This window comes from Triplophysa rosa, linkage group LG9, assembly GCF_024868665.1.
Source record: "Triplophysa rosa linkage group LG9, Trosa_1v2, whole genome shotgun sequence".
NCBI classification, from domain to species: domain Eukaryota; kingdom Metazoa; phylum Chordata; class Actinopteri; order Cypriniformes; family Nemacheilidae; genus Triplophysa; species Triplophysa rosa.
In genome coordinates this window covers 5,584,552-5,612,033 of record NC_079898.1, presented here as the reverse complement: position 1 = coordinate 5,612,033, position 27,482 = coordinate 5,584,552, and the positions used below count along the sequence as shown (strand labels likewise).

At 38.0% G+C, this 27,482-nt stretch overlaps 1 protein-coding gene across 2 annotated transcripts in view; it reads right to left on the bottom strand.

Moving 5' to 3' along the window:
* Positions 1-1,341: 1,341 nt before the first annotated feature.
* The window catches only part of csmd1a (CUB and Sushi multiple domains 1a), a 480,783-nt gene continuing 454,642 nt past the window's right edge, over positions 1,342-27,482 (bottom strand). The window contains exons 58-71 of one of the 2 annotated variants that reach the window (XM_057341293.1): positions 22,436-22,612; positions 20,034-20,213; positions 17,546-17,719; positions 15,566-15,739; positions 15,357-15,430; positions 15,155-15,266; positions 11,558-11,737; positions 9,387-9,449; positions 8,034-8,195; positions 7,160-7,272; positions 6,896-6,983; positions 5,736-5,868; positions 5,431-5,487; positions 1,342-3,609 (exon numbers count right to left, since the gene is read on the bottom strand). In XM_057341293.1, coding sequence (XP_057197276.1) covers positions 3,450-3,609; positions 5,431-5,487; positions 5,736-5,868; positions 6,896-6,983; positions 7,160-7,272; positions 8,034-8,195; positions 9,387-9,449; positions 11,558-11,737; positions 15,155-15,266; positions 15,357-15,430; positions 15,566-15,739; positions 17,546-17,719; positions 20,034-20,213; positions 22,436-22,612 — 1,847 coding nt within the window. In that variant the 3' untranslated portion in view covers positions 1,342-3,449. The remainder of the gene's footprint in view (positions 3,610-5,430; positions 5,488-5,735; positions 5,869-6,895; positions 6,984-7,159; positions 7,273-8,033; positions 8,196-9,386; positions 9,450-11,557; positions 11,738-15,154; positions 15,267-15,356; positions 15,431-15,565; positions 15,740-17,545; positions 17,720-20,033; positions 20,214-22,435; positions 22,613-27,482) is intronic. The other variant, XM_057341294.1, reaches the window with a different exon arrangement.

The following is a 27,482-nucleotide window of genomic DNA, read 5'->3' as shown; positions in this document are numbered from 1 at the left end:
CTTTCCCGACTCATTCATTCGTCTTGCTGCTGGTTGGTTGATTCACTCAGTCACATGAATGATAGCAGGTTGTGTGCATGTGTACTCATTATGTTTAATTGAGTGTTTGGAGTTAATGAGGTCAGAGTTGTTGCCCTTCCACAACACTTTAAACACAAGAAATTGGATGGGTGCCATGAAAGGCAAACATGGACTATGCAAGATAAACTGAATTATGTGTCACTGATTTAAAGATTTCTCTCCCAAGCTCCAAAATGAGTTCAAGTGAATACAAAATAACTTTGTAACAAGGTTTAGAGTGGTGTCAGCGAGAAATAAAGCTAATCTAATGTTAACGTACCTCTCTAACAAACCTTTTTTGTTAAAGTAATTGCCACTAAATTATAGGTAAGGGAAGTAAAAATAATTAGTTACTGAACAATCAGCATTATAAAAATAAAAAATGATACAACTGTTACTCAAATTTGTTAAAATCTAAAAATAAATGGTAACTGTTGCTACAGTGTACGCAATTTCAAGTCCCAGTGAAATAAAAAATTACAATGCCTATTTTTTTTTAATGAAATATTGCAGCGTTTATTGTAAATAGTTGATCCATGTGGGTCATTCTCTTTTTAAAATTCACATGCCCTCATGATCTTCGGTTAAAATCTGAAAATGCACTTCCTTCCTGTAATGACTATCCATCTTAAATGAGGTATGTTAGACGGCTTGGGCGGAGCATCAGTTAACTTCAACTGTCAGTCTGCTGCCAGTTCCATTTAAAAATGCAACGGCTGTTTTTATACATCCAATCAAATCGCAGAGACTGTAAGACGAAAGCCACGCCCACTGTTTGTCTCATTAGAAATTCCCTTTCACTTGGAAATGCGGCAAAATACGGAAGTAAAAACGATCGCTACTTCCGGTTCACGTGGACTTTAATAATAACAGTAAATTGTCCATAATTACAAGCAACTAACCCTAAAACCAACCCTAACATTAGTAAATACATATTTGATAGTTTATGTTAGTTAGAAATTGTTTGTTAGTTTATGTTAGTTAGAACTTATTTGTGTAGTTACACTGTAACAATGACAACTTAAACTGTGACTAAATTAATATAAAAAATATATTTTGATTTTTTTGAACATCGTTACAAATATTTAAATTGAGTGGTAAACTGCATCACATGTAGTGAATCATAAATCGTCAAAATTGCAAATGTTCACATCACTAGTTGTATGGTTATAAAGTGATTGAATAAAAATGCTAGTAAAAATACACACCAAAATAAAATAAAAAATCTAATAACTTAAAACACACAAAGTGTACTTTTAGAAAAAGTTTAATATTTATCTCAAATAATACTTTTCAAAATATTTGTCATTTAACAATCTGCAGTACAGTTGTCTAGGGTCATCATTTTTCTCACGTCAAAGAACACGTACGAGCCGAATATTTCATAAAAGCTCGTACATATTGACATTTGTTGGAAAATTTGAAACCATAGATATATATACTTATGGGTAGATAAACAATTAATTTACATTTTTGTACAGTAAAAACATTTATTTGAACAATTTTACCTACAATTTTACCTCATAAAAGTACAGCATATTTAATAATTTTACAAATTCTGCATAAAAAATATATTTCTGTACAAAAACATCTTTTGCACCTACTTCAAGTCAGCAGCACATGATCGGATGACATTGGCGAATAGCGCAATGGACGGGTCGAATGCGGTTGTACAGCTCGACAGTCCCGAAACTACTTTACAGTTGTGAGAAAACGAAACTGTACGAAACCGAACCAAACAAAGAAACGTTATTGCAGCAAGCCTGAGAAAAGGCAAGATGTGGATTATCTGCTATAATCCGACACGCACACAAAACTATTCGATCTGAGAGCGTGACGCGACCAAACGCACTCGTTCTTGTGATTGAAAATACAATCGACGTGAAAATGATATCCCATAGCGAATCTACAATGATGTCATTGTGCACGTTTTATGCTATAAGCCATCCATGTGTACTGTAGAGCGCAAGTGCATATGGTAACAGCTTCGGAGAAACAGGCAACAGCAGTTGACGTTATGGGAAAATGGGAGCACATACCGTTTCAGCACATGCACGCTCATGACATTTAAATCACAGTGAATATGCACCTCCGCAGCCCTACGCTCTAAAACTAGGTTAATGTACTCATGATATGGGTCACTGGGAACCGTATGGGCGAGTCATGCTTGTGAATCTAATAAGGCAGTGTTTCTTCGAGATTAAGTTTGATCCCGGATGGAAATGGTGGGCATGGACGTAGAGACGGTCTGGTTCAGACTCGTACACGCGGGAGATGCGGATCAACTTGTGGGCTCAGATCAATCTTGTATAGGCATCCACACGCGGCTGAGAAATGAAATCAAAATTTGCGCCATCGACGTCATGTCCTTCTGCACGAGGTATATTTTAGAAGTAATGAAAGCAAAACGTTGAGCGAACGCCATTATGTTTTCCAACTTAAAGTTGACATTTGTTCGAGCAGTTACGTTTGCTAGACCAGACATGCCAGAAATAACGCAAACATACGCGTGCGATGTGACATTTAAAAAAAATCCTGATTGTAACAAAACGAAATGTTCAATTGTGTCTTTACCACGTTGTAAACATAAACAGAACTTCATTTCAAAAAATAAATTCAGTCTTTCTCTTGATAGCCGTAGCACGACATCATGCTCTCTATGGATATGGGTTTATGTTTATATACATATGGTTAGTAAAACCCTGTATATATTTTTTCGATTTGTTCGTTTCCTCCGATACGCTGATTTCATATCCATTTCATACTAGTGCAAAATTTGTGCGATAAAGTTTTCGTATTTTTTCAACACGGCGGTTGACGTTTCCATCCGCAACACGGAGGTGCAGTCTCATTTATAGCTTCTTGTAGCGTTTTGTCCCCACCTCGGTGGAGAGGTCTTTAAGTGTGCTGAGCCACAATAGTCCAGTTGCTTTCTCGATTTGTGGTTTGTCTTCACTGAAGAAAATACATTGTGTCAACAACTTTGTGGCGTTCAAAGACACTTCATCTTGCCCAGGAAGTTTCTTTGATGGGGGAAATACATACAAAAAAAAAACTGGAGATAAAAGCCGAAAGCCTTCATCCTTTAAGTGCCACGTACGGTACGGATCCCAGAAAGAACGTTGGCCTCAGCTCTGGCCGAAAACGTCAAGTCTTCTTTCTTTGATGTGTTTTTTTTCCCAATTTTTTTCATTTTTTTCTGTAAAAAATAGTCATCGTTTTCAATTGAGTTTATACGTCCGTTGTAAGCTTGTGATAAAAGTCGGCATCTGTAGCAAAGTGCAGTCAGTGGTAAAGGAGTGTTGGTGTCTTACGCACACAAATACACATCCGTCTGCTGTTTACCCATGAGGCACAGCAGGGTGCCGGCCCACAGCTAACAATGAAGGCTATACTACTGTGCAGACTGTATTGAGCGTGGTGTCAAACCTCACAGCCTTCGCCTCGGTCGGCTTCATGTTTGTATCGTACATGGGATTTTCAAATGAAGCTTGACCGTTTGTGTTCTCGTGACCGGCGTATCCATTGTACTGAACTTTTGGTCTTGTTCTGAAATTGGGAAAATGCCACATGGTTAGGTTTCAGTACAACGGGATGTTCAGAAATGTACTGTTAGCACAGATTTGGGTGTATTGTTTACTTGTTATATATGGAGGAACAACATAAACATTAGAAATGTTACATAAAGCTTCAAACAAAATTAGCATGATGTTTTCATCCAACAATGGCATGTGACGAATGTGTTAGCGGGTTAGATTCAAGGATCATAGTTAAATCCATAAGGTTACATCTACAGCTTCCTACTTCACTGTAGCTCTCAGATCTCGCTCTCGGTCAAGTTCAAATAAAAAAATGACACCTCAAACATGTAACAACGTGATGCCAAATGACACATGACTGAGCACATGAATATAGCACACGAGACAATTGAACTAAACTTTCCTCCGGATATGCTTTTACATTCTAACAAATGTCAATGGGCCAAAAATGGACAATGCCAGACGTTGGGTTAACCCAGAAAACGGTTTAAATACGACCCAACAATGGGTTAAAACCCAGCACAGATGAATAGAAAAACCAATGGTTGGGTTTGTCCTTTTTTGACCCAATAGAATGGCTGGTTGCCGTCTTTTTAAACGTGATATAAACAATAAGATGGTGTTTTATACTATGAAAAACATTTTCTTTTTCGTGAACTTTCAACAAAGCTTTTTGAGCCCATTTGGAGACTCTTCCACATCTTCGAGATTTTAGTTGAAGAAAGTAATACCAGAACAAACGCTGATATCAAACACGGTGATATTAAAGATGCATCTGATCTGATCTTAACTGACATAAATGATCATGAGTATTAAGAAATGATGCCTGTCGCTGACGGGAGGAAACCTTGTATGTTCAAAACCACTAATATTCAGGATACAGATTGAACTTCAAATAATTAAACACTGTGTTGTCAAAGCTGAGATTGTGGCTTTGAGGTTCAAACGGAGTTAAATCACAAGCTTTCCTTAAAAGGATAGTTCACCCAAAAATAAAAATTCATACATTTCTTTGTTTGTTTGAAGATGGAGAAAGATATTTGGACAACAGCTTGTAACCAAACAGTTCTTGGACCCCATTGACTAGCCTATAGGAAAAATGACAGTGGTAGTCAAAAGTGCCCCGGAACAGTTTGCTGTCCTACATTCTTCAAAATATCTTCAGAACAAAGACATTTCCTACAAGGTATTTTCCTACTATTGGAGTCAATGGCATCCAAAAACTGTTTGGTTACAAGCATTCTTCCAAATATATCCGTGTTCATCAGAAAAAATACATTTATACAGATTTGGAACTAGAGGGCGAGTATGTGAGAATTTTCATTTTTGGTGAACTGTTCCTAATTCTTTTCATGGCTTAAATATCTGTAAAGGGTGGCCAAAAGTAATAATAAAATATACAATATTTCCACCTGACAGCAACAATATATTGTACCAAGTATAAAATTTGCATGACCACATTGACATATAAACAAACATTACAAATTCCTCTCTCTATCCGATTAAAACCATTGCGTCCTCCTAAATAATTAAACAACAGAACCTCTGACTTCTCGATGCTCTAAAGTATTTGTAACCCATACAACTTTACCTCAGCTGCCTATTGATAACATGATTCATGATGTTTTACGCCTAAATAAATAACCTTCATTTGATGTTAAGTTCCTCTGACTAACAGCAACTCAACCACATCAAGTGAAACTATGATTTTGATTTCCCACAATCCCTGCGCCCGGCCCCGTCTCAGACGACATGAGGAAAACAAATGCAGACAATGAAGATGGAGGTAAAAGGGTTGCGTCGCCTGTTGTGTTGGCTTCCGGTGTCTTACCTGGAGCTGGCCAGGTCTTTGGATCTCTCATTGTCATCTGTGCCTTGTGATAGTGCCCTGCCAATTTTTTTATTTATTTTAATAACGGGGAACTGTCATGCTTCATGACAATTTGTCACATTGTTTTGTTTGTGTAGGAAAACTCCCATGCTTTTATTTCGACATTGCTTTTGTTGGAGCTCAATGGCGTTTATTGTTTGCAGAGTTTTTAATTACTGACTGCAGGCAGCGCTGATATCAGACACAATTACAGACGCGGCACAGGAGTTTCCCACATCACCACTGAGGTAAACTGCTTCTCTTACCTGTGTTTGTAGAGGTAGAAGGCAAAGCCTGACAATATGAGTGCAAAGAAGGGCACTAGAATGGCAGCCGCCACCGAGCTGCTGTTTGTGCCGTAGTAAGGGTTAGATGAATCCATATCTGTCGTAATAAGACCTGAGAAATAGGAAAAAAGGATTGAATTTGCAGCATGTATGTTCAGAATCTTGCATTTTAAATATTTTTTAGAGATGTTTCTTAAAGGAGCAATGTGGAGATTTTAACGGCATCTAGTGGTGAGGTTGTGAATTGCAACCAATGGCTCACTGCACCCCTCCCTCCTCCCGTTCGATGACAAGAACTAACACAGATGTCTTCACGTTTTTGCCGAAGGAGATAACGTATTCACAAATCCCCTCTGTAGAGCAGTTTGTCCGTTTAGGCTACTTTAGAAACAACATGGCGAATTCCATGTAAGGGGACAGAAGATAGAAATAGCTCAATTCTAAGATTATAAAAACATAACGCTGTATTATGTAAGGTTCTTTTTACTCCTCTGAAGCTGTAGTTATGTTTATTATATTGCACTTCTGTCACTAGATCCTCCAAAAAACTACACACTGAAGTCTTAAAGGGGTCATATGGCGAGAATACGTGTTTTTCTGTGTCTTTGTCATAAGTTGCCCATGCATGTATTAGACACGTAAAATTGCAAAAATTAAAGAACGTTTTTTTCGGAACAAAAGATGCATTCTATCTAAAAGCGAATGCTCACCCAGACCTGCCTGAAACGCCTCGTGTAACCACACCCCCACAAATCTACGTCAGCTCGTGGTATGATTTGACTAAGACCGCCCAAATGTTTACGCAAGTAAGGTGGGCGTACCTGTCACCACAATTGCTTTGGAACCTGATGTTCCAAATGTGGTAAGAGGCGTTACATTTCCCTCACACGCTTGCAGTATTCCACCAATCACTACGCACTGGTTAACTGGCCAATCATAGCACACCTCGCTTTTCAGAGCGATGAGCACGTTTCAGAGAGGCGGGGCAAAGAGGAGATACAAACATGCACGGTGTGTGGAAAATACAGTGTTTTTGAACCTTAAATCGTGTATACACATTGCATTCCATCTAAAACAAACCATAATATTCGTTTTAGCCATGTCACACGACTCCTTTAACAACTGGCGAGCATTTCTACCTTGTCTTGTTAATTGAAACTTCCCAAAATCCTTGCTGTGAATGTGGCCTTGGTATACAAACATTTTCTTCTCTGACTCCGCAGTCACCTATACAGAAAAACATGGAAGCATCTTGTTAATCAGTGGAGTGACGGCACGATGATGTCACTGTGCCAAAACAAAGTCTGTCAAATGTTTTGTTAGATTAAAAACGAGTGCAAATCGCATCCACTGTACAAAAAACTTTACTGTAACTTTCTGAAGGACAGTCTTGTGCTACTTACATATCCATCCATTGCCCAGTTATCGTTTTTGAATTTACTAAAATATTGTTCTGTTGGCCCTTTCATCAGGTAAACTTTCAATAACAGATGGTTTTCTTCTTTCTTGTAAGTGCCTGCATAACAACACAAAGAAAAAGATGAACAGACATCAAATTAACCATGATCTGAAACTGCACCTTTTGCAAACTTGCATTTGTAATCTCAAATTCCCTAAAATCACCCCTCCCCTGACTATTTCTTTCATTCTCAATGTTCACAAAGCCTAAGGCTGTGGCACTGTGATTTCTCAGGACACCTATATCAGTGAAATCTGTCAGCTAGTGCCGGCAATTCACGTGTGCTTCTTCATTAAAAACTGCTTACAGTGCCTGAAGTGGGTGAAGAAGGTAAACGCAAAAACATTAAGAGCCATCAAAACCTGCTGAATTCTTCTGAATAATGAAGTTGAATTGTTGACACTGATGGGAGATTGGGAGTGAATGGAGAAATAAAATGCAATGCTAATTTAATTAAAGGGAGAAAATCGTTCTCGGTCAGCACATACTTCATTAGAAGAGTATTAAACACCTGAATACATTCACATAAATTGACAACTTGGATCAGAGGAACTTTACAGTAGTGATATTGCTGCTTCAACAGTTCTTAGTCACATTTTTTGATTTACTCCATACTCACAATGCAGTTTTTGCTTGAGATGTACAAAAAAATGGTTTATGAATTACAGTACACTATATGTGTACGTGTACGGGTTTATTTCTGTATAATCCAGTTTCAGACATAATTTCAGATTGTTCATCATATAGATAAAAACAACACAGCACGATTCTCTATAAGAAGTATAACATTATCAAAACGTGGTAAAGTTTAAACTCACCGGAGAGTTTGATCTGTACGCCGCTCTGTTCTAGAAGAGTGACGTTCACTCTGCTGGTGGTGCCGTTGAATGCATTGACTGTTATTGTGGCAGCTTGTCTCTTGCCCAGATACTCATAAAATCCAGCCCAACCAGAGTTCAATGAGAACACATCTGCTGGGACTGAACACAACAAAACACTCATTAAAATATGTACATACAATATAAACACATGCAGAGTAGATCCAGAGGTCCCAAAAGAGATTGGACACCCACCCATAATGTGGCAATGCCATAGAAGGACCATTTTTGGCTTCAAGGAACCTCTTACTGTAAAAAACAACTAGTAGGATTTACTTCATTTTTTGTGTTATTGGTGTAAGGTTTCGCTTTTTACTTAAAAATGTGAAGATTAAGTAAATCCTACTAGTAGTTTTTACGCAAAAAAAAAAAAACGATTATGTGCCTTAGTAGATTTTATGAAAGGAAATTATTAAAATGTACTTATGTTCCTGTTTTTAACAAAACAATTAGTTAAAATAACGTAAAAATCTTGGGAATAAAATCTACTAATTTTGTTTGAGTCATTTTAACTGAACAAATTATTAAGTAAATCCAACTCAATTTTATTATGGTAAACCCATTTAAATTTAATTATTTACTTTGTGTTGAGACTACATAAATAATTTTTGTAGAAATAACTTCCTTGGCAGTTGATCTGTAGTTCCCAGCATGCTTTGTATCTGACTGCATTAGAAGATTCATTTTCAAGATGTATTGTCATTTTAAGTGTTTTTCAGTAAAAAGAAAGACTGGTTCGTGTTTGTTGTTGATTTAGGAGTTTTGATATTATTTTTAAGGTTAGGTTTTTTAAGTTGTTAACGTTGTTCAGAAGAGCGGTGCTTGTGCCTAGGCTGAGAGAGACACAATATGAGTCATGAAGTGTGTTATTTCACTTATTGAGCAGTGACTGTGCTAATACCAGTACAGAGACCACCAGTCTCTTCTTACTTGACCATCTATGTTGTAAAAAAATAGTATATTTCAATATGAAAGTAAGTGCGTTACAAGCCAAATTCACACAAGAAGTTGCCACGTCAGACCAATGGGGTCACAAATGGGGCAATGTTTTAAAAGACATTACTCTCTTCAGGGACGTCACTTCTAGGCGAGTCTGCACATTGACAGGTGGAAGTATTTTAATACTGAAGAAATGACACACTTCACCTTTAACTTGATTATGGCATTTCCAAATGATCATTATCAGAAATGCAACATTATAGGCCCATTACTTCCAATGACCATGATTCACCTCACTGTAGGCCAAGGCTATTTCTGATGACAACTAAATGAAAGTCCGAAAAGGTTTCATACCGCGAATCTTGTTTTTCTGCAGGTCGGAGTCCTCGTTTGACTTGCTGTTTATTTTTGGTCCAACTAGGAAGAGCGAATAATTGATCATTTGACATTTGCAGATCCAGACTGCACCACAGTAACGTCAGAAAATCACAGTCTGTGAAGAATGACTCACTTCTGTGTCGGTTTGACACGCAGTGAAAAAATATATTAGGGTCATTCCTACTGTTCGGTGCCATTTGAGTCCCCAAGACATAATATGGAATTTTGCATTTAAAAATGGGATTATAATCAATTTTGTGAGGCTTGTCTTATATAATTAAGACAATATCCACCATAGAACACTACGATATGTACCCAGAATAAAATTAAAATAATTACTCAGATTTTAGTGATTACTCAGATTTTAGTCATGCATGCTTAACTTCAGTTACAAATCTAACCATGAAAATCAAATGAATGCTATATCTTCCATTGGCATTTTATGGCCATATATATAATATTCCTCAGCATATGTTATTAATATTAATAATATTATGAATATTAGTTTTGTTATTAATAAATGTATTTAAAGATTTAAACAAATAAAAATATGTGTCCCAGAGATGTCCCCCCTGTTACTCTGATTGTAATCCTTTCGACCACGCCCCCTGGTTGCTCCTCTAGTCACATAATTCTCAGGAAGTAGCATACAATTTGAGATAAATCCTCTACAAGAAGAAGCGTAACTATAACTCTTTTATCTGCTTTCCTTAAACATTTCAGAACAGTTCACTGATGTAGTAAAGCATAACATGTCCTCTCTGTAATGCTTATTTACAGAGGACAACAATCAGTTTTTGAAATGTTGAGAAATATTGTTAATAAACATGTTCTTTTGAGGTCACCATGTGCTAGCCTGTTGTTCACCATATGAATAGAAATGGCTGAGTTTAGCATAAAATGTCACTCCTGTTATTGTCCAAGCTGTTACGCTGTCTCCACCCTGTTCACGTGTAGTTTTTTATACTAATTAAATAAAATCAACACAATACTATACAGTACATGTTTTTCCTGGCATAAATTGACAAAATTAAGTCACTTTAAAATGGGACTAAATTGAATTTAAGTCCCTTTTTAAACTAAATGAAATGCATTAAAATTTCAATGTGGAATTAACATATGGCTTTTTTTAGATCATAATTTAATAATACTTTATTGAAATGCAGTTGCAGGGTAAAGTGAGGTACATTTTAGCCCTTAGAACATGTAATTACATGAACTATTCATTCTTAACACTTAAAAAAAGAGCTAAGAATGACCTGTAACAGAGGGGACATTTGGCCTGTGCCATATGGGGAAAAAACTACACCATAATATTCTGAGCTGGACCAGTATATTTTTCGTATAGTTTAATAAGCCCTCCTTCAACTTTAATGATAAAATCATAGAAAGTTTAGCATTTTGTATGGAAAGTTACTTCTCTGAAATGGTCCTGAATAGTAAGAATGACCCATTAAGCAACAGCATGCACTATATAACAATGACACTTCAATCAAACTGTACATTTTTAAACGCCAGCTTAAGTTTGTCTTGGTCTTAAAAACAGTACAATTATAAAGTATAAATCAATAGTAAAGGCTGCTTGACTATTAAACCCTTAACAGAACAGCCAAGTGAGTGTTACATGTGGTCACATAAGAAAGGCGGCTTTGGAACATTGTTGTGCAGATTTCCATGCAAAACCTATGAGATCACATGTGAAAAACATGAAATGTATGTTTTTGTTCTGTAAGGGAAGCAACACGTTTTACTTTTAGCCATAAATAAATTACAATGTAATGTACTGATGTTTTTATTCTGATGTTTGTTATAACTATTCTGGATGTTCATTCACATTTCAAACATTCTCTTGTATAAATAAGGCTTTAGTCTGATCAGAAAATACAATGCAGATGCCAACAAATAATGTAAACACGCTGAAGGTGATTTTTTTATTTTTGTTGGGAAGCAATATTAAAAATCCCATAATCGACTATAGCTAAAACAGACTTAATTGGCTATACGTTTATTTATTTGATTATTTTTTCAATTCATTCAATCACAGGATTAAATATCACCCAATAAAATGAACAGTTCACTATAAACGGTTGTTGCCTAAAAAAGCTGTGTGAATACAGTAAAAAGAAACATTTTGTCCGTGTTTTTACCTTTGCAGACTGGTGGTTTGCCGGACCACTTCCCGTCTGCTTTGCAGGTTCTGTGTTCGGACCCTCCAGACAAGTAGAAGCCCTCCTGACAAGTATACATGAGGGTGTAGCCTATAGTGGGCAGATCTATAGCCTTCACATCTACATGAGACGGCGTCTCAGGCTGCCTACAGGCATGAGCTGAAAGAGAGAGAGAATCAGAATGAGAAAAATAAAAGACGCACGCTGACATTTAAACCTTTTTAAAGCATCACTTTCATGATATGACTAGTGTGACAGCTTTACCACTTCTTAAAAAAACAGTACGACAATTTCCATTTGTGACGTGTTCTTGAATACCAGATGGGAAAACATTCACAACAAACCAGATTTTTTAAAAGCTCATACAAATGTTTGGGTGGCAGATTATAGTGGAGCTCTTGAATGCTTTTGCAATTTTCTCTCTTTACTTTGTCGAAGTCGTTAAAGTTTGCTATTCTTTTTGATCTTTAAACACTTTCTCCTACCCCAGCTTAACACAGAGAAGTTTAAGTAAGCCTTTCATTGATTTCCCTCAAAGTAAAACCGTGGCTATTAATACATTGTACCACGTGAGAGAACCACCCTGCCTGTTAGCAACCATTAAGCCTGTTTGTTTATTTATTAACAATAGCAGGCAAGGGGAGTGTTTGGGAAACCTGTTTTGAAGCATTTCATTTTAAAATAAATATTGGGGAGTATATTTAATAAATCTGTTTATCAAGCAAAGCTGTGATATTACTTTAAATTGAGAATTCATTAACATTGACAGCTTTCATATAACTGACAATGACAGAGCTCCTGATAAAAGCAATCCAGATCTGCACATTCTGATAAAATATGAGCACTGGCTGCAAACCCAAAGAAAATGAAGAGAATCCCAATGAGAGTAATATGGAAATGATTTACAGCAGACTCTCCGCAGCATATTATGAGAGTCGAGATAAAGCCACGCCACGAGTGCCGCCAGCTTCCGTAATATATGAGCCAAGCCCTCGTACCTCACTTTTCCTCGACTCAATTCCTCCTGCCTCTCAGCTCCTGACAGTTTGACCGCTTTACACGGACGAGAGGCCCGGGGGATTCGGTGGGGTGCGCTGTCAAGCCAGCCCACAAATCTCAAATTTATGTACAAGCCTGCTAAGTTTAATTCTTTCTGCTAAGGCCGGCGATCTCGCTTCTGTTCAATTCCTGATCGCTCCCGTTCAAAAGTGTCACAAAGCTTAAAAGATCATCGCTGGGATGGTAAAAGTGCCAAGGATCAAGTGCACGGCACCAAACGCTCGGAGAACGTCTCTGATCAATTCAAACTTCTTTCCTGCTAAGATGTCTTTGACATCCCCCTCAGCCCAACTGATTTGTAATCCGTGTGTCTTCAAACAATGCTCTCCTGTGGTAATTTCCTGCGTTAAGATCTCGTCCGCTCGCACTTCACTGCTACCCTTTGTTCTTTTGATGATGCATCATCAATCACGTGCACATGAAACCTGGGGCCTCATTTATAGAATGTTGCGTAGAAACCGTCAGGGCTCTAGACTCATTTTTCCCACTGGTCGCTTCACTTCCTCAGTTGGTCGCACCAACTTATAATTTGGTCGCACCCGTTTTTATAGTAATGATAATGACCTTGACCATACCATAATGAACTTCTTTCAAGTTATATATTGGCTATGAAATGATCTGACACAAATATAACCTGTCGCTCTTCACAAAAGCTGTAATTTTGCGACTGGCCTTTATTTGCCAGACCTTATTTTTAAATAACAGTCTTTTATTTTTACCACATTAAATGAAATTGAATTAGCTAGCTCAAAACTCTAAAGTAACTCAGAACTATATTATTATAGATGTACTTTACTACACATTGTCATAAATAAACTTTAAATACTAAATCTTACTAATCTAACACTGGGTTCACACCAAACGCGAATTAAGAGTTTTTGCGCGAGTAAATTACATACAAAGTCAATGCAAAGACGAGTATAGACGCAAACTCGTGGCACGCGGTGCGAATGACGCAAATCAGGTGGCGCGATTGCCATGAACGAGCGTCAATCTCGTCTTCCGCAAAGGTGAAAAAATTTGTCAGATCGCGTCACTCACGAGAAAATAACAAACTTTTCCCGCGAGTAATAAAGAGCGTAGAACGCGATTGTTCGCGTTTGGTGTGAACCCAGTATTACAGTCTTGTTACACTTTAAATACTAAATCTTACTAATCTGACAGTCTTGTTAAATGGTCTAAGCACGCTTGTGTTCTGATGTGTTTTGAGTGACTGATTTGATGGGTTCAGTCAGTGAGTCTCGTGAGTTCAGTGTTTGACATTTGAGTTTTTTCAACAAAATGATTCGGTTCAAATGAGTCATTAGGTCGCGAATCGGACATTAGCGAACATTGATGCACTGTTTGTTTTTCACAGCTGTAGGACATCGCAAAAGATAGAAGTTAACACGGAAAACACTTCACTGGGTAGGATTTTTTCTTTTATTTCACTTGCATGTGCGGAACACTTGTCGGTGAAGAAAGGGCAACATGTTTATGAACACATTTCACACCCAGCTGTCATTCAGGTAAAAAATATTCTCCGAATAAGCCACGTGAAACATGGATTGCTTTTGATAAACGTGTGAGGGAGAGAGATAGTTCAGAAACCAACTTGTTCGACTTCATTAAGCGCCGCGCAGAACGATAGGAATATGACATCAATGTTCCATCAGAGCGTTTTAAAAGCATATGGAGCAGTCTGTCCCATGATGCTTTTATGCCTTTCGGTCTGCGCAACACCAAATGAAGTCAAAAACACACTTCAGTTTGGAGACAGAGGGAGTGCACAAGCTCTCTGCTTGCTCTTTCATGCACTAATCACAAGAGTGTCATTCACTACTCATAAATCAAATTAAATGCTAAAATAAATCTTTGGCGGGGCAACTCGCACCAATGCGACCCTGTGAAATTTTACCTCAAACGTAAAAAAAAAACGATCGCATTTGCGACCATTGTGGTCGCAGTCTAGAGCCCTGAGCGTCCTAAACTTGATTTTACGATCATTTCTCAAAGTGCATACGTGTGATTCATAGAACGAACAGAAAACGCGTGTACACCTATCTGTCAGATGTGAAATCGCGTGCAGCTAACAGTTTCAGATCTCCGCCTTTTAACAGTGTCTAATTGATGTCATTGATATATGAAAGAGCACCTGTCAACATCCAAATCCTTTACGAGCGGCAAGAATGACATATTTCCAAAAACCTGCAGCACTCGGACAAGCAAAAGTACGTACGTCTACTCAGACACTGACATGGCACGAAGCACTTTTCCACGTCAAAGACCGTTTTTATAAATATGAACGTTGCTGTGGATTTTTGCGTACGCACGCTTTACAATCAAGCCTATTGAAATATTCTGTTGTTGTTTTTTTTGTTGAGGTAACAAGAGCGACGCTAACTTAACAAAAATACGTCATCCCTGCAGCACTCTTTCATGCCACTTACTTTTTGAAGAGCTTTCACATCTAGAACACATCTTCAAATGCTGCCTACATGTTTCCTACAGCCTTTCCCTTGATATGCAAATACTTACCAACACACTCTGGCTGCATCCCACTCCATGTTAAATTTTCTAAACATGTTTGCGTTGTTGAGCCGAGTATGTGATAATTTTTCCGACATCTGAAGAAAATTTGACTTCCGACCTGAAAGAATTTGAGGTTAAAAAACAAAATCAAGGAAATTGAAACAAAGCAAAGCAAAGCTAAACATGTCATTTGTTAAACCGCGCTGACCTCAAATCCCTGAGCCTGAACCGGAATTCCATACGCTGGGGTTCCGGGATCTTTACATGCGTTGTTGGCTGGATCTAGAAATGGAAATCAAACTCAATTTGGCGTCAATAAAAATATCGCATTTGCAAATTCCTGTAAATTGTTCAACTGACACTCTTAAGTGTTGGGAGTATTGCGCTGCATCACATTATCAGTACGCCGTGACTCACCGATGCAGGAAGGTTGGATTCCACTCCACAAGCCGTCCTCTTGACACACTCTTCTGGAGGAGCCCACCAGCAGAAACTGGGGTCTGCAGTAGAACGACACCTCCGATTTGTAGGTGAACTGTTGGCCCTCTATGTAACCCTCAGCGGGGGTGCCTGGATCACCACACAGCACGGCTGCAAAACACACGCATCAAAATGGCTTTAAAGAATCAATTATTTAGGATGTTTTGTTGTATTTCAACTTCTGCTTTTAAAAAGTTGTTTTGTCATACTTTCTTGTATTGGCAGTTTCATCAGACGTGTGGGCGCGCCTGACCCCCAGTAAACTTCTGGTTTGTGTTTAGCTAGTGTTTAATAATATAACTATTTATATTTAATTTATGTTCATATTAATTTCTATTATTATTTTACTGTATAATAATTGTATTAAATAAACGATTTGTTGAATTTTGTTGTATGTTCATTTTATTAAATAAACAATTTGTTGAATGGATCCTGTAGTTTCGACGCATTTAAACAAACCGTATGTTACACTGACATCTAGTGGTTGAGTTTGGTATCGCAGTCTAAATTTAAAATATTGGAGAGACAAGTTTAGCCAAGTAACGGTTCTTCTCGGTTTCTTTTGCTTGTTATCAGAAATAATCTACAGGCACTCTATTGTTTGTGAATGTGTACCGGGAGTTCAGTTGGGGTCACAAAAGTGCACATGCGCAGTAACGTTTGTTTATGTTGTTAAGATGAAACCGTCTATACGATAATCCATCTCTCTGTGTGTGTGTGATATTACTGCTTCTCATCCGGCACTTTTAACAAGGACTTCTGCTTTAACGGCTGACATTTTGGTCAAAAGCTTACAATAAAAGGCAGCGGGATTTAGAAGCGGCACATCGAGCGCTGCACGCAGGAAAGCCACGGATACTCCACATCCATTTGTGATGTGTTGACACTTGTATCGAAAACGTCGAAACTGTTTTATGATGTGTTGCAGCCTGCGTTTCACAAAATTTCAGTCAAGCCATGAAACTTCCATCACAGCCACACAATAGCTCTTAACAATAGACCGGCACAATGAAAAAACAACAACAGCCGGCCCTTATACGGATTTAGAGCTGGCTGCTATTACAGTATATATGACAACAGAAATCTGTAAGTCGTAATGATCCTAATATACTTTTTACACCATTGTAGATCTATCTGTGAATCCATCTGTGGGCAAGACTTTTTTGTGTGAAAGACAAAGAAATTGAGCCAGGTGAAAATATATTCCACAACAGACGTGTCCCAGGGGAGACCGGGGAATAAACATCCTAAGGGGTGCTGTTGGGCACAACATGTAGAAGGCCTAACAGGTGACCGAGCAACACCAACATGGCTTTTAAAGCATCTCACCCAAACAGTTTTTTTTCTGTTCATTATAAATTGTATATTCCAAGTACCACATAAAAGAGAGAAAAGCCAGAGATGAAGTACCTTGAATTCATTTCATTCATGTTCAGGATACTGCCCATCCCTACAGATTTGTGAAGTTGACCTCACCGGTCACTTAACATTTCACTTAGTTTAACACAAAGCGGATTGAAAATTTATGGATGAGCAGGTTTTACATTTCAACAAATGAACACTTTTCAAATCTGTACATACTGCTTTCTAAGAGGTCAATTGGAAGGTCTTGGAAGAGAAATCGCCATCTTTAATATGTGTGAATGACAATGAGGCCAGTATGATCAGAATACAGCCCGCTTAATATGTTTTGCACCTGGATTGGAATGTTGGAAAAAATCTCAGCTAGACAAAAGGAACTCCCGAAAAATGGACTGTGATCATTTTACTGTAATAACGAGCTTCTCATGAAGCTTCTTCCCACCAGTATTTTTCATCACTTTCACAATGAAGCACTGGGAAACAGGGAGACGCTGTGTCATAAATGATGGAAACGGTGGGGAAAGTGTTAATGCATAAGAGACGAACAGTACTTACGCAGACACTGAGGGACGTCGCCGCGCCACGTGCCGTTCCCCTCACATGTGGCGATTCCGGGTGAAGATAGCTGGTAGCCTTCAAAACAGCTGTAGGTCACGCTGGACCCCCACTGAAGATCAGAACCCTCCACTCGCCCGTAGCGGATAGATGGTGGCTGGCCACACATGATTACTGAAATTAAAATATATCATCAGTATTGTCCTCATTTATTTATTTCTTCTTCTTATTTGACACTGATATGAAACTTCATAATCTCGTTAATACGGTATTGTTTTATAGGACAACATTTTTCAAAAGTTGCTAAAAGAATACAATGTAAAATGATAATTACAATTTGCCCTTAAAGGGATAGTTCACCCCAAAATGAAAGTTCTATCTTCATTTACTCACCCTCAGGTTGTTATAAATGTCTTTGTTCAGATGAACACAACGATCCCCATAGTATTTAGTTCCCTACCATGGCAGTAAATGGGGGATGAGATCTGTTTATTTACTGACATTCTTCCAAATATCTTCCCTTGTGTTTAGCAGAACAAAGAAACCATCACTAACCAAATGGGTAATATAAAACATTTATCCACCAAAAGCACTGTAGGAAGCACACATTTTTGCCCATGACGTTGAGATTTCAGTGCTACATCAAAACACGTGTTCTGATTAAACTTACAGTGCAGTATTTCTCAATCGATTTCACATAGTCGTCCAGACTAAAGTCAATGCTCTTAAAACAATGAACACAGCCATCCAACAGCCTCTTCATTTGGCAAAACCGTTCAATTTCACTTCACAAAGTATATCTCCGCTAACACATCAATGCACAGATCAACATCAAACTCTACTGCAGTGTCCTCTACTGGTTTCATACACACACACCATACTATTTTTACAAAGAAGCTATATTAAGTTGTTTTCTTGAAGTTTCTGTCGATGTATATATTCATCAAGCCTCATTTCGTGTGGCCAGAGAATTTGATCTGTTATAGAGATTGCAGTCTCTGAGAGGAGAGCTGCATAATCTGGTTCAGAAATGGATACTATGGTTGACAGAACACCATCTCAAAATGTGGGAATTGTTCAACCCGCTCACATCCCACTGATGCATGATGGTGGACTGGGATACTGTCCCAAATCACAACAAAACCTTTCCTCTAATTCCTCCTCTTTCTCTGGAAAAACAATGACGATGGCTTTGCTATATTTTTACTACAGTCTAGAGACGGCACAGCACAACAGACAACATCAGCCAAGTTTCCATCCAAAGCTGCGAATTTAGCTTATGCGCAAAATTGGAATATCGCATAAAGCATTTGCGAATAAGCACCGTTTCCATCCAACTGGTCAAAAGTCACTTCCTAATAATCTGGCACTAAATATCGGTAAGAAAAGTAAAAGAAGCCACTGAATATAATCATTTTCTTTTGAGGATGCCTGCAGTTTGGGAAACGCAGTCGTGACGGTTCTGGGAGGCAATTACAGAAATACTTTGACGACTTTGCTCAGGCATTTAAGAATGACCATAACAACATTTCAGATGCTGGTTAGTCAGGTTACGCCGTCTCCTAAGTGCAGTTGCATGACTTTTTGGAGGAATTTATTTGGCAAATGCCTTTCCATCTCCTACCATCTCCAAACCACCTCAAGCGAGCGTAAAACATTTTTTGCGAATTAACGTTTTTTATTTTGAAATTTGTTTTCCAGGAAATTTTCTGATGCGAAAATTCAAAATGCGCGTAAACCAGGTTGATGGAAACCCGGCTATTCATGTTAGATCCATACTGACCAGTGACACTGAACAAAACAGAATAAGAAAAAAATAGCACAAACCTAAAAAACTTGTGTAGACTATACACCAAAAATGTGCTCAAATCCAACACCTCCATCTTTTTCTTATTCAGAGCAGGGGAGGGTAAATCTTGAACTATACTGCACGAACAAAACAGGCTTCAAGTTATTTATTTGCCTTCTTCGATCATTACGTTCAGTTTGCCAATGGGAGGAAGTGTATACCTTTGACTTAAATGGGATCGGCAACGATGATTAAATGGAATTACACGCTGAAATCACTCTGAATACCAAGCATGCAGCTCATTTCTTCCTGCGTCCAACAACATACATCTCATGTTTTCTAAAAAAAAAAACCATCCTAAGGAGGCTGAGCTGTCTGCATTGCACCACTCGCCGCTTGATGTAATTTCATTCTGACATCTGATAACATAGCTCCTACACATTTCATGGCAACATCCCCTTGGAGTTCGTAAGTGAATAATCTCACTTGCCAGACAAGTCAAAAAACAAGATCAAAAACATCTGAAAGGCTTTTGATGTTAGGATGCCAAGAACTCCATAATGTTTGTAGATCTTTTAAGCGCTCTCATGGCACAGTTTGCAAAGTGACAACAGGTTCTGTCCTCTCTGCCTGCACTTCCACATCAAACTGAAGAGGAAACTGTGAATTGCTTTGAATGGGTTAGGGAGTTGACTTTACCTCTGCAGCTTGGCTTAGTCTGGTTCCAGGTTCCATCTTTGCCGCAGCGGAGAGCAGATGAACCGAGAGGCTCCATGACGTACCCGGGGTTACAGCGATAGTGGACGGTTTTGTTATATGTGAAATCGGTTCCCATGTAGATTCCGTTGGCGATTGGACCGGAATCTCCACAGCTGATAACTGAAAAGACATGACAAGTTTGAACACACTGCAACTGATAATAATAATAAAAAAAATAGTAACAACTATAATAATAATAATGACATAGTTGTTTGTTATTATTGTATTATTATTTTATAGCGTATATATTTTTTTCGCTGCTCATTTGACAAATGGGTCCTATTTTTTTTCAAGCTCCGATGATCTTTAGACTGAGCCGTACAGAAATGGCCAAATTATAATCTTTTTGTTGGCCGATTTTTCGAGAAATACCTCTTCCAAGTTAACTGTGCCTTTGACATTGTATCTTTCTCGTATTAAACTATCCTGACTGGATGTAACGTTTTGTGCATTATTATGCAAAACGATCATCTTGAGTTCATTCCCACCTATGCTATCTGTTTCTCAAATACATTGTATTTCTGTTATTTCTACTCTACGCTCTTGTTTCAGCCCCTTCGGGGATTGGCCCATATCAATGTTTGAAGCTCTGAAAGCTCTCCTCGGGATCCTGGGTCAAGCACATCAACTGAGTGGCCCAGACTAATAAAGCGCATGTCTCAAAGTGTATGCTGGGATTTAATTCTCAGCCGTTTTTTAAACAATCCGTTTTTCACGTACATATTGTTCTTGTAGCTGTGCGCTATCATAGCTGCAACTTTGGTTATTGTTACATATCGCTGCTTACACCTCCATCAGCTTTGCTCAGCAGCCCGATTATAGGATGTTGGCTCAGTGGCGAGATTCGCTAAGTCAGTAACGTGGAGTCTTTGGGGTCAGTGGTTAGAATCCGGCTGTGGGCGTGTTCAATGCTTGTGTATAAATTGTTCGCTTCGACTTTGTTCTCACCTATTATTTTCGACCTGTCCATTTTTCACGTACGTTCCGTTTCTGCTCTCGTGGCTCTGCGCCACCGTGGTTCCGAGTTACCCTTGCGGGGCCGTAGGGGGGCTTGGCCCCATGTCGCTGCTTGCAGCTATATTTATTATTATTGTTATTATAGTTTTTCACAGTAATGTCTCGCACAGTAGTTAAGAGGACTTAGCAAAACTTTGCTGCTAATATTGTTTCCCACTTTGTTAAATTGCAAAAGCATCTGCTAAAATAAATGAATGTAATTTCCATATTTTTTTTCTTCATTCAACATTATTAAGTGGCAACATTTGGCAGCAGCGCAGCTAGCGATTATGGAAAAGTGCAAAGTTCTTGTGGTTTTAGAGAGGCACAGTGCAATGTAAATGACTCAACATATGTTGTGCTATAGTGGGCTTTGCTGTCTCTGGCAGGTCAAACGCTGTTATGATGGAGAGTGTGGAGAGAAATGAAATCGTGCATGTCTCCATTACCGGATTCATGATGCTTGTTTTGTCGTAAAAGCTGTGAAAACGGTCATGTCTCGCTCGCTCATCCTTTCTGTCAGCCTTTGCCTGACATCTGATTCACAGTGTAGTTTTGACTGGTTTCTGAATACTTCAAACCAGTATCGTGGAAGCTGTTTTTTGTAGCCAAGCTATAGTTTGGATGTAGTTGGCAACAAGTTTGCTATAACATGAATTTACAGTACCGTACACTAATAAAGCTAAACAACAGCCAATTTATGACTGAATTGTATAAGATACATTAAAAGAGAAACAAACGTAACATTTGTTCTAATACAAAAAGTTTGGAGGCCTAAAATGAAGGTATGGTATCTAGATTTGATGTTTGAGTTTATATTGAGATCTTCAATAGTATTGACTTGATTGTAGACTATACAAATCGGAGCCGTTTTTGTCATTGTTGAGATCTTTTCTGAAATTCTAATGGAGACATCTGTAAGATTTCTGTCTCTTCCTCAGAATATCTGAGACGCAGATGAGAAAAGCAAACATTTCCATTTGCTCTACATTTAATGTCATTGACGCCTACATTGTATGAGATAATTGACACATTATAGAGATCCTTTTTACAGGATGCAAATTGACTCAAAGGTGTGAAAATAGGTTAAATTACAGTTATTAAGACAGAAAAAGTCAATTGAAAGTTGCAACTAAATTTCATATTGGTCAATGGATGCCTACTTCAGAGTGTGTTGACGTCCAACATGACAATCTTTGCATTTTCCCTCTATGCTCTTGCAACACGCATTCCCGAATGAAATAAATAGATCTGTGTTTCGCTGATAAACTCTGCTGTGATTTTCTAAACCAGTGGAATTACAGCAGCACAGATGAAATAGAGCAGAGAGGTTCTGCAGTTCTGACCGATGCAGTCGGGTGCCGAGCCGGTCCACGTGCCGTTGGTGGTGCAGTGACGTGTAGTGAGGCCGGAGGTCTTGTAGCCCTCCCAGCAGGCGTACGTCACGGAGCTGGAAAACAGAATGCCGTCGCTGAAGACGATCTTGGCGTAGGCTGGCGTTCCCGGGTTTCCACAGGACACAGCTGGGAAGACAACCAAAGAGTAAAAAACAAAGCGAGAAAATGTGTGAAGAGTAAAACAAAACGGGACAGAACACAACGATTGTGGGAGCGCAGCTTTGTTTGAAACATATCCGAGGGCTCGCACCGCAAGCAAAACACTTCAAATTACAGCACAAGCGGCGTGTTTTAAAGCCCGCGGAGTGTTGTTGGCAACGTAGACCAACTTGCTTCCAATTCCAATTAGTTGGAGGTTTTTTCATACTTTGAAGTGGCGTTTTCAAATAAGGGCAGCAGAATTCCGATGTGCGAAAACGGCCTTTAATTGATGGAGAAGCTTTCACAAACACTCTTCTAAATGACAACGATTCACACGCAAAGGCAAATAATATTTAAATTATTCATTTACATTTCTGCGGCAATGAGGAACGTCAAATTAAGAGCGCTTTTATGCTTCAAGGGCGAAATCTTTTCAACGGCATCTTGTGAATAACTAAACAGGCGAGCGGTTGTTGGTTTAGTTCCGTGGAGTCTTACCTCAGTGTTATTTCAATAACTAGGAGTAGTTTCACACGTACTGTACCCACTTAATCTTTTTGTATGAAACTCTGTAGCTGTAATTTGGCCCTTCATATCTTCTCGAAATGAACAAAAAGTCAAGAAAATCGAGGAAAAAGCAGAACAATTAAGAGTTAATGAGTTCCCAGCGGAGGTCTGCTCTAAACAGATATATTTCCAAACTTTAAGCCATTAGTTCTAAGCGGCAACAGGTTGTGTTTCACGTCGTCTCTCTAGGAAGTACATTTTGTAATCCCATGATTGCACGGAGGTCTGCTGTTGAGTTTCTCTCCCGTGGTTATCAGTCTCGGCTATCTGTTAAAGGCCTTATTCAATTATGAATGTTCTCTGAATAATGCATCGTATTGATTTCTTTCGCACAATTCCTGCGCCTATCGCGCTGTCTGTAGCAGTGAAAACAAACAAATAAATTAGTGATACAACACGTGGAGTCGTGACTGGGCAGACGGTTGTTTTCTTCTCAAAAGAAGATATAAATATTTCCAGTTTCCTGAATGCTGCAGGTTCGTTTGCTGAGCGTTATTATTTGTTTTCATCGGAGAATAACACAATATCATTATGTAATAAGGGCTGAACAATTATACAAAATAACAAACTTGGAGATACAATACAAGTTGGTGCAAGTTAAACAAAAAGTTCATTAACTGCTAATAAAAGAGAGAGTTTGAGTTCTGGATACAGCTCAGACCTCTTTGGCTTTCTGAAGTACTGTCAGTAGCTGCGTTTACATGGACACATCGGATTGAATTTAATCAGATTGTGCAATCTCAATGTAGTGTTTACATGAAAGGTAAATAACATGATCTGGGGCCTGTTTCAGAAAGGAGGTTTAGTGAAAACTCTGAGTATATTAACCCTGAAATGAGGGAAACTCTGGGTTTTCCGTTTCAGAAAGGGAGGTCTGTCAAACCTGAGAAAGCGGGGTAACTCAAGCCCGTTTCTAAAGGAGAGGTAATTTATACTCAGTCAGTAACCATAGTAACTTACTCTGTGAACCTAACCTGGTCGGGAGCAGGTTTTCTTTGGTAAACCCAGAGTTTATTTCGATCTCCTCCCCCTTTTAAAGCGAAGTGGTGTAATTCATTCATTCATTAATACAGTCATTCATGGCACGCATTTTGATCACACAGAGACCATCTCAGTGACTTATACTGTATGTCATATGTGCTTTTATAGAGGATTCATGAAGAGGCTGCATTAATTCATTGGAATGTACTTTGATTTCAGGAGAGCAATTTTGTCATTTCCCTGTGCATTTTTATTAAAACTGTACCGTTTTTCTTTACAGTGAATTAGATATACGTATCAAAATATATCTCATCCATCCTTACATCAATAACATCAGCCACCGTATGTGTATTACATCAGAGCATAATTTTCTATGGACGATGAGAAATGACTTAATAAAGTGCATGAATAAAGAAATTAATAAATACAGATATACATGCAGAAATGAAGCGATAAAGGTAATAAACAAGTAATTTTGACGTGCAGCCATTCCAACTCAAATCTGCTCAGAGCAAGGTTCGAACCGGCGATCAGTCTAACTTTGCACAAGAGTCTGACGCCCTACAAGTGTCCTATACACCATGACGTCTCACTCGCGTAACTAGAGCACTCATGGCGAGTGAGAACATATTTCTGTTGTTTCATTCATTTAATGATTAATTTGTTTGTTTATTGGTACATTTATTAATTTAAACTTAAGTCATTTTCAGGACATCAGTAAATCCACTGTATACAGAGCAGAAGGTGTGCCTCACTCTCAAGTGCTTTCTGCCGCCATGTTGCTTTTTTTAGGGCCGTTGCCATGGTGAATTGTAATATCAGAGCTCCATTGATGATGACTTTTTATAGTCGTGGTGCACGAGCTTAACCCAGGGTAAGCCTACCCAGAGTAAATTGAACTAACTCAAATCAGCTCTTCTGAAATCAAAAACTCAAAGTTTCTAATTTCTAAGTAAACCAACTCTGAGTTCAAGGTTTAACCTAGAGTTGGTTGAACCTCCTTATTGAAACGGGCCCCTGATTGATGTGCGTGTTTACATGACAAGCTTCAAATCCGATACAATCTGCTGACATGCGCACACTGCACACCTAAATACCCACTAAAACATGTGTTGTAAAGCACATTGTGTATATTTTATTTTACAAACCGCACAATTTTTTTTATAGTTTATAAAGGCAGAGTAATGTCTGGTGCCAATGAAGCACGAGCACACCCGATGCGGTTTTACCATGGTAAAACCATGACAAAACTACCAAGACCCACCAGAGCGTCTGCAGGCAAACAATAATTAAAATAAATGTTTAGCAACAACAGCTAATACCGAACTTTAGAAGTGATAATACGCGGACTCATATATCAGCATTAACGGTAAACAGAGACGAGCGCGGTGGACACGGGTATCATTATAATATTCACAAAACGGCTACTCGAACAATGTTGTAAGCACAGATGTATTTATTTTATGTCACAGACACCAGCATAATAATGTTCAATTCATAAACGCAAAATAATGTCTACATATCAATGAAACAAGGTCGTTACAGCGACTTGTCATGGTAAAAACTAGGGCTGTCAAACGATTAATCGCGATTAATCGCATCCAGAATAAAAGTTTGTGTTTACATAATATATGTCTGTGTACTGTGCATATTAACGTTGTGTTTATAAACATATACACATACACGCATATATTTAAGAAAAATATAAAAATGAATAAACGTTTATATGTAATTTAAGTTATTGGTAAATATAAATAATACATCTCAAAATTGTATTAAATATATATACATTTATGTGCATGTTTCTGTATTTATAAATACAAAATTAATATGCACAATACACGGCCACATATTAAGTAAACACAAACTTTTATTCTGGATGTGATTAATCGCAATTAATCGTTTGACAGCCCTAGTAAAAACAGTTAATCCTTCCAAAGCACATGCAAGTAAACGATAAATAAAATAGATGTTCGGTAGCCTACTACGCATATAATTGTAATTTTATGATTAGATATTTTAGCCTACAGTATGTTTGTACATCTGCAAATGTATCGTGATTTAAAAGGGAACTGAGAAACTGTGGTTAAAAATTCACTCACAGGGAAACAGTTAAGACATTTTTAAATGCATAGAAACATTAATATGTCCATTTAAAGATGACAAGCATATGGAAATTTGTACGGCTTTGTCAGATTTATGGTTTTTGGTTTCTTTAGCAACAGCTGATCCGTTCCGTGCGTCATGCCCTTACGTCTGTACGAGCCAGCATCGTCTTTACACATGCGCACAACTTCCTACTTCAGTTTTTAATCTGATCAAGTGTTTATATGTCCTATCATGCGGATTACAAACGGCATAAACCACCCCTTACAATCCCATTGAAATTTCAATCGGTTTGGGCATTTTTAATCTGATTGACGTGTTTGCATAATATATGTCTGTGTATTGTGCATATTAATTTTGTATTTATAAACACACATGTATATATTTAGGAACTATTTGCATATATATATTTATGTTAAAATAAATATAAGTTAAATTATAAACATTTGTTCATTTTTATATTTTTCTTAAATATTAACATGTACAGTACGTGTATGTGATTATAAAAACTAAATTAATATGCACAGTACACAGACATTATACACAAACTTTTGATGAGATTAATCGTGATTAATGGTTAAACAGCCCTATCTACTAATGGAAAGATGCCTTTGAATGACCGTATTTATATATACAAACATATCTGTGAGGTTTGTGTTTATGATCTGGTATGTTGTAAATATGTTCACGGCTGAACGGGTTCCAGGGTAACAACAAACAATGCCCTTCAGACATGACAATATTCATCCACAAGTGCATTCATCCATCTAATGCACAAATGTACATTATACATAAACTATGTATGAATAAAGAGTCCTGCATTTGTGTAATAATAGCTTGGAGGAAAAACTGCAGGGAATATGAATAACATTCATGCATACATGTAATTAATAAATAATAATTTGAGGACCACTGTATTGAACTAAAAACAAACTAAAAATTAGAGAATCTATGCAAATGCTTTATTGATTTTAAAGGGATACTACACTCAAAAATGAAAATTCTGTCATGAATTACTCATCCTCAAGTTGTTCCACACCTGTATACATTTCTATGTTCTGCTGAACACATAGAAAGATATTTGGAAGAATGTTAGCAACTGACATTTCTGGGACATCATTGACTACCATAGAAGGAAACATTATTGTATCATTTTTTTTTTGTTCTGTTGAACACAACATTAGACATTTTGAAGAATTTA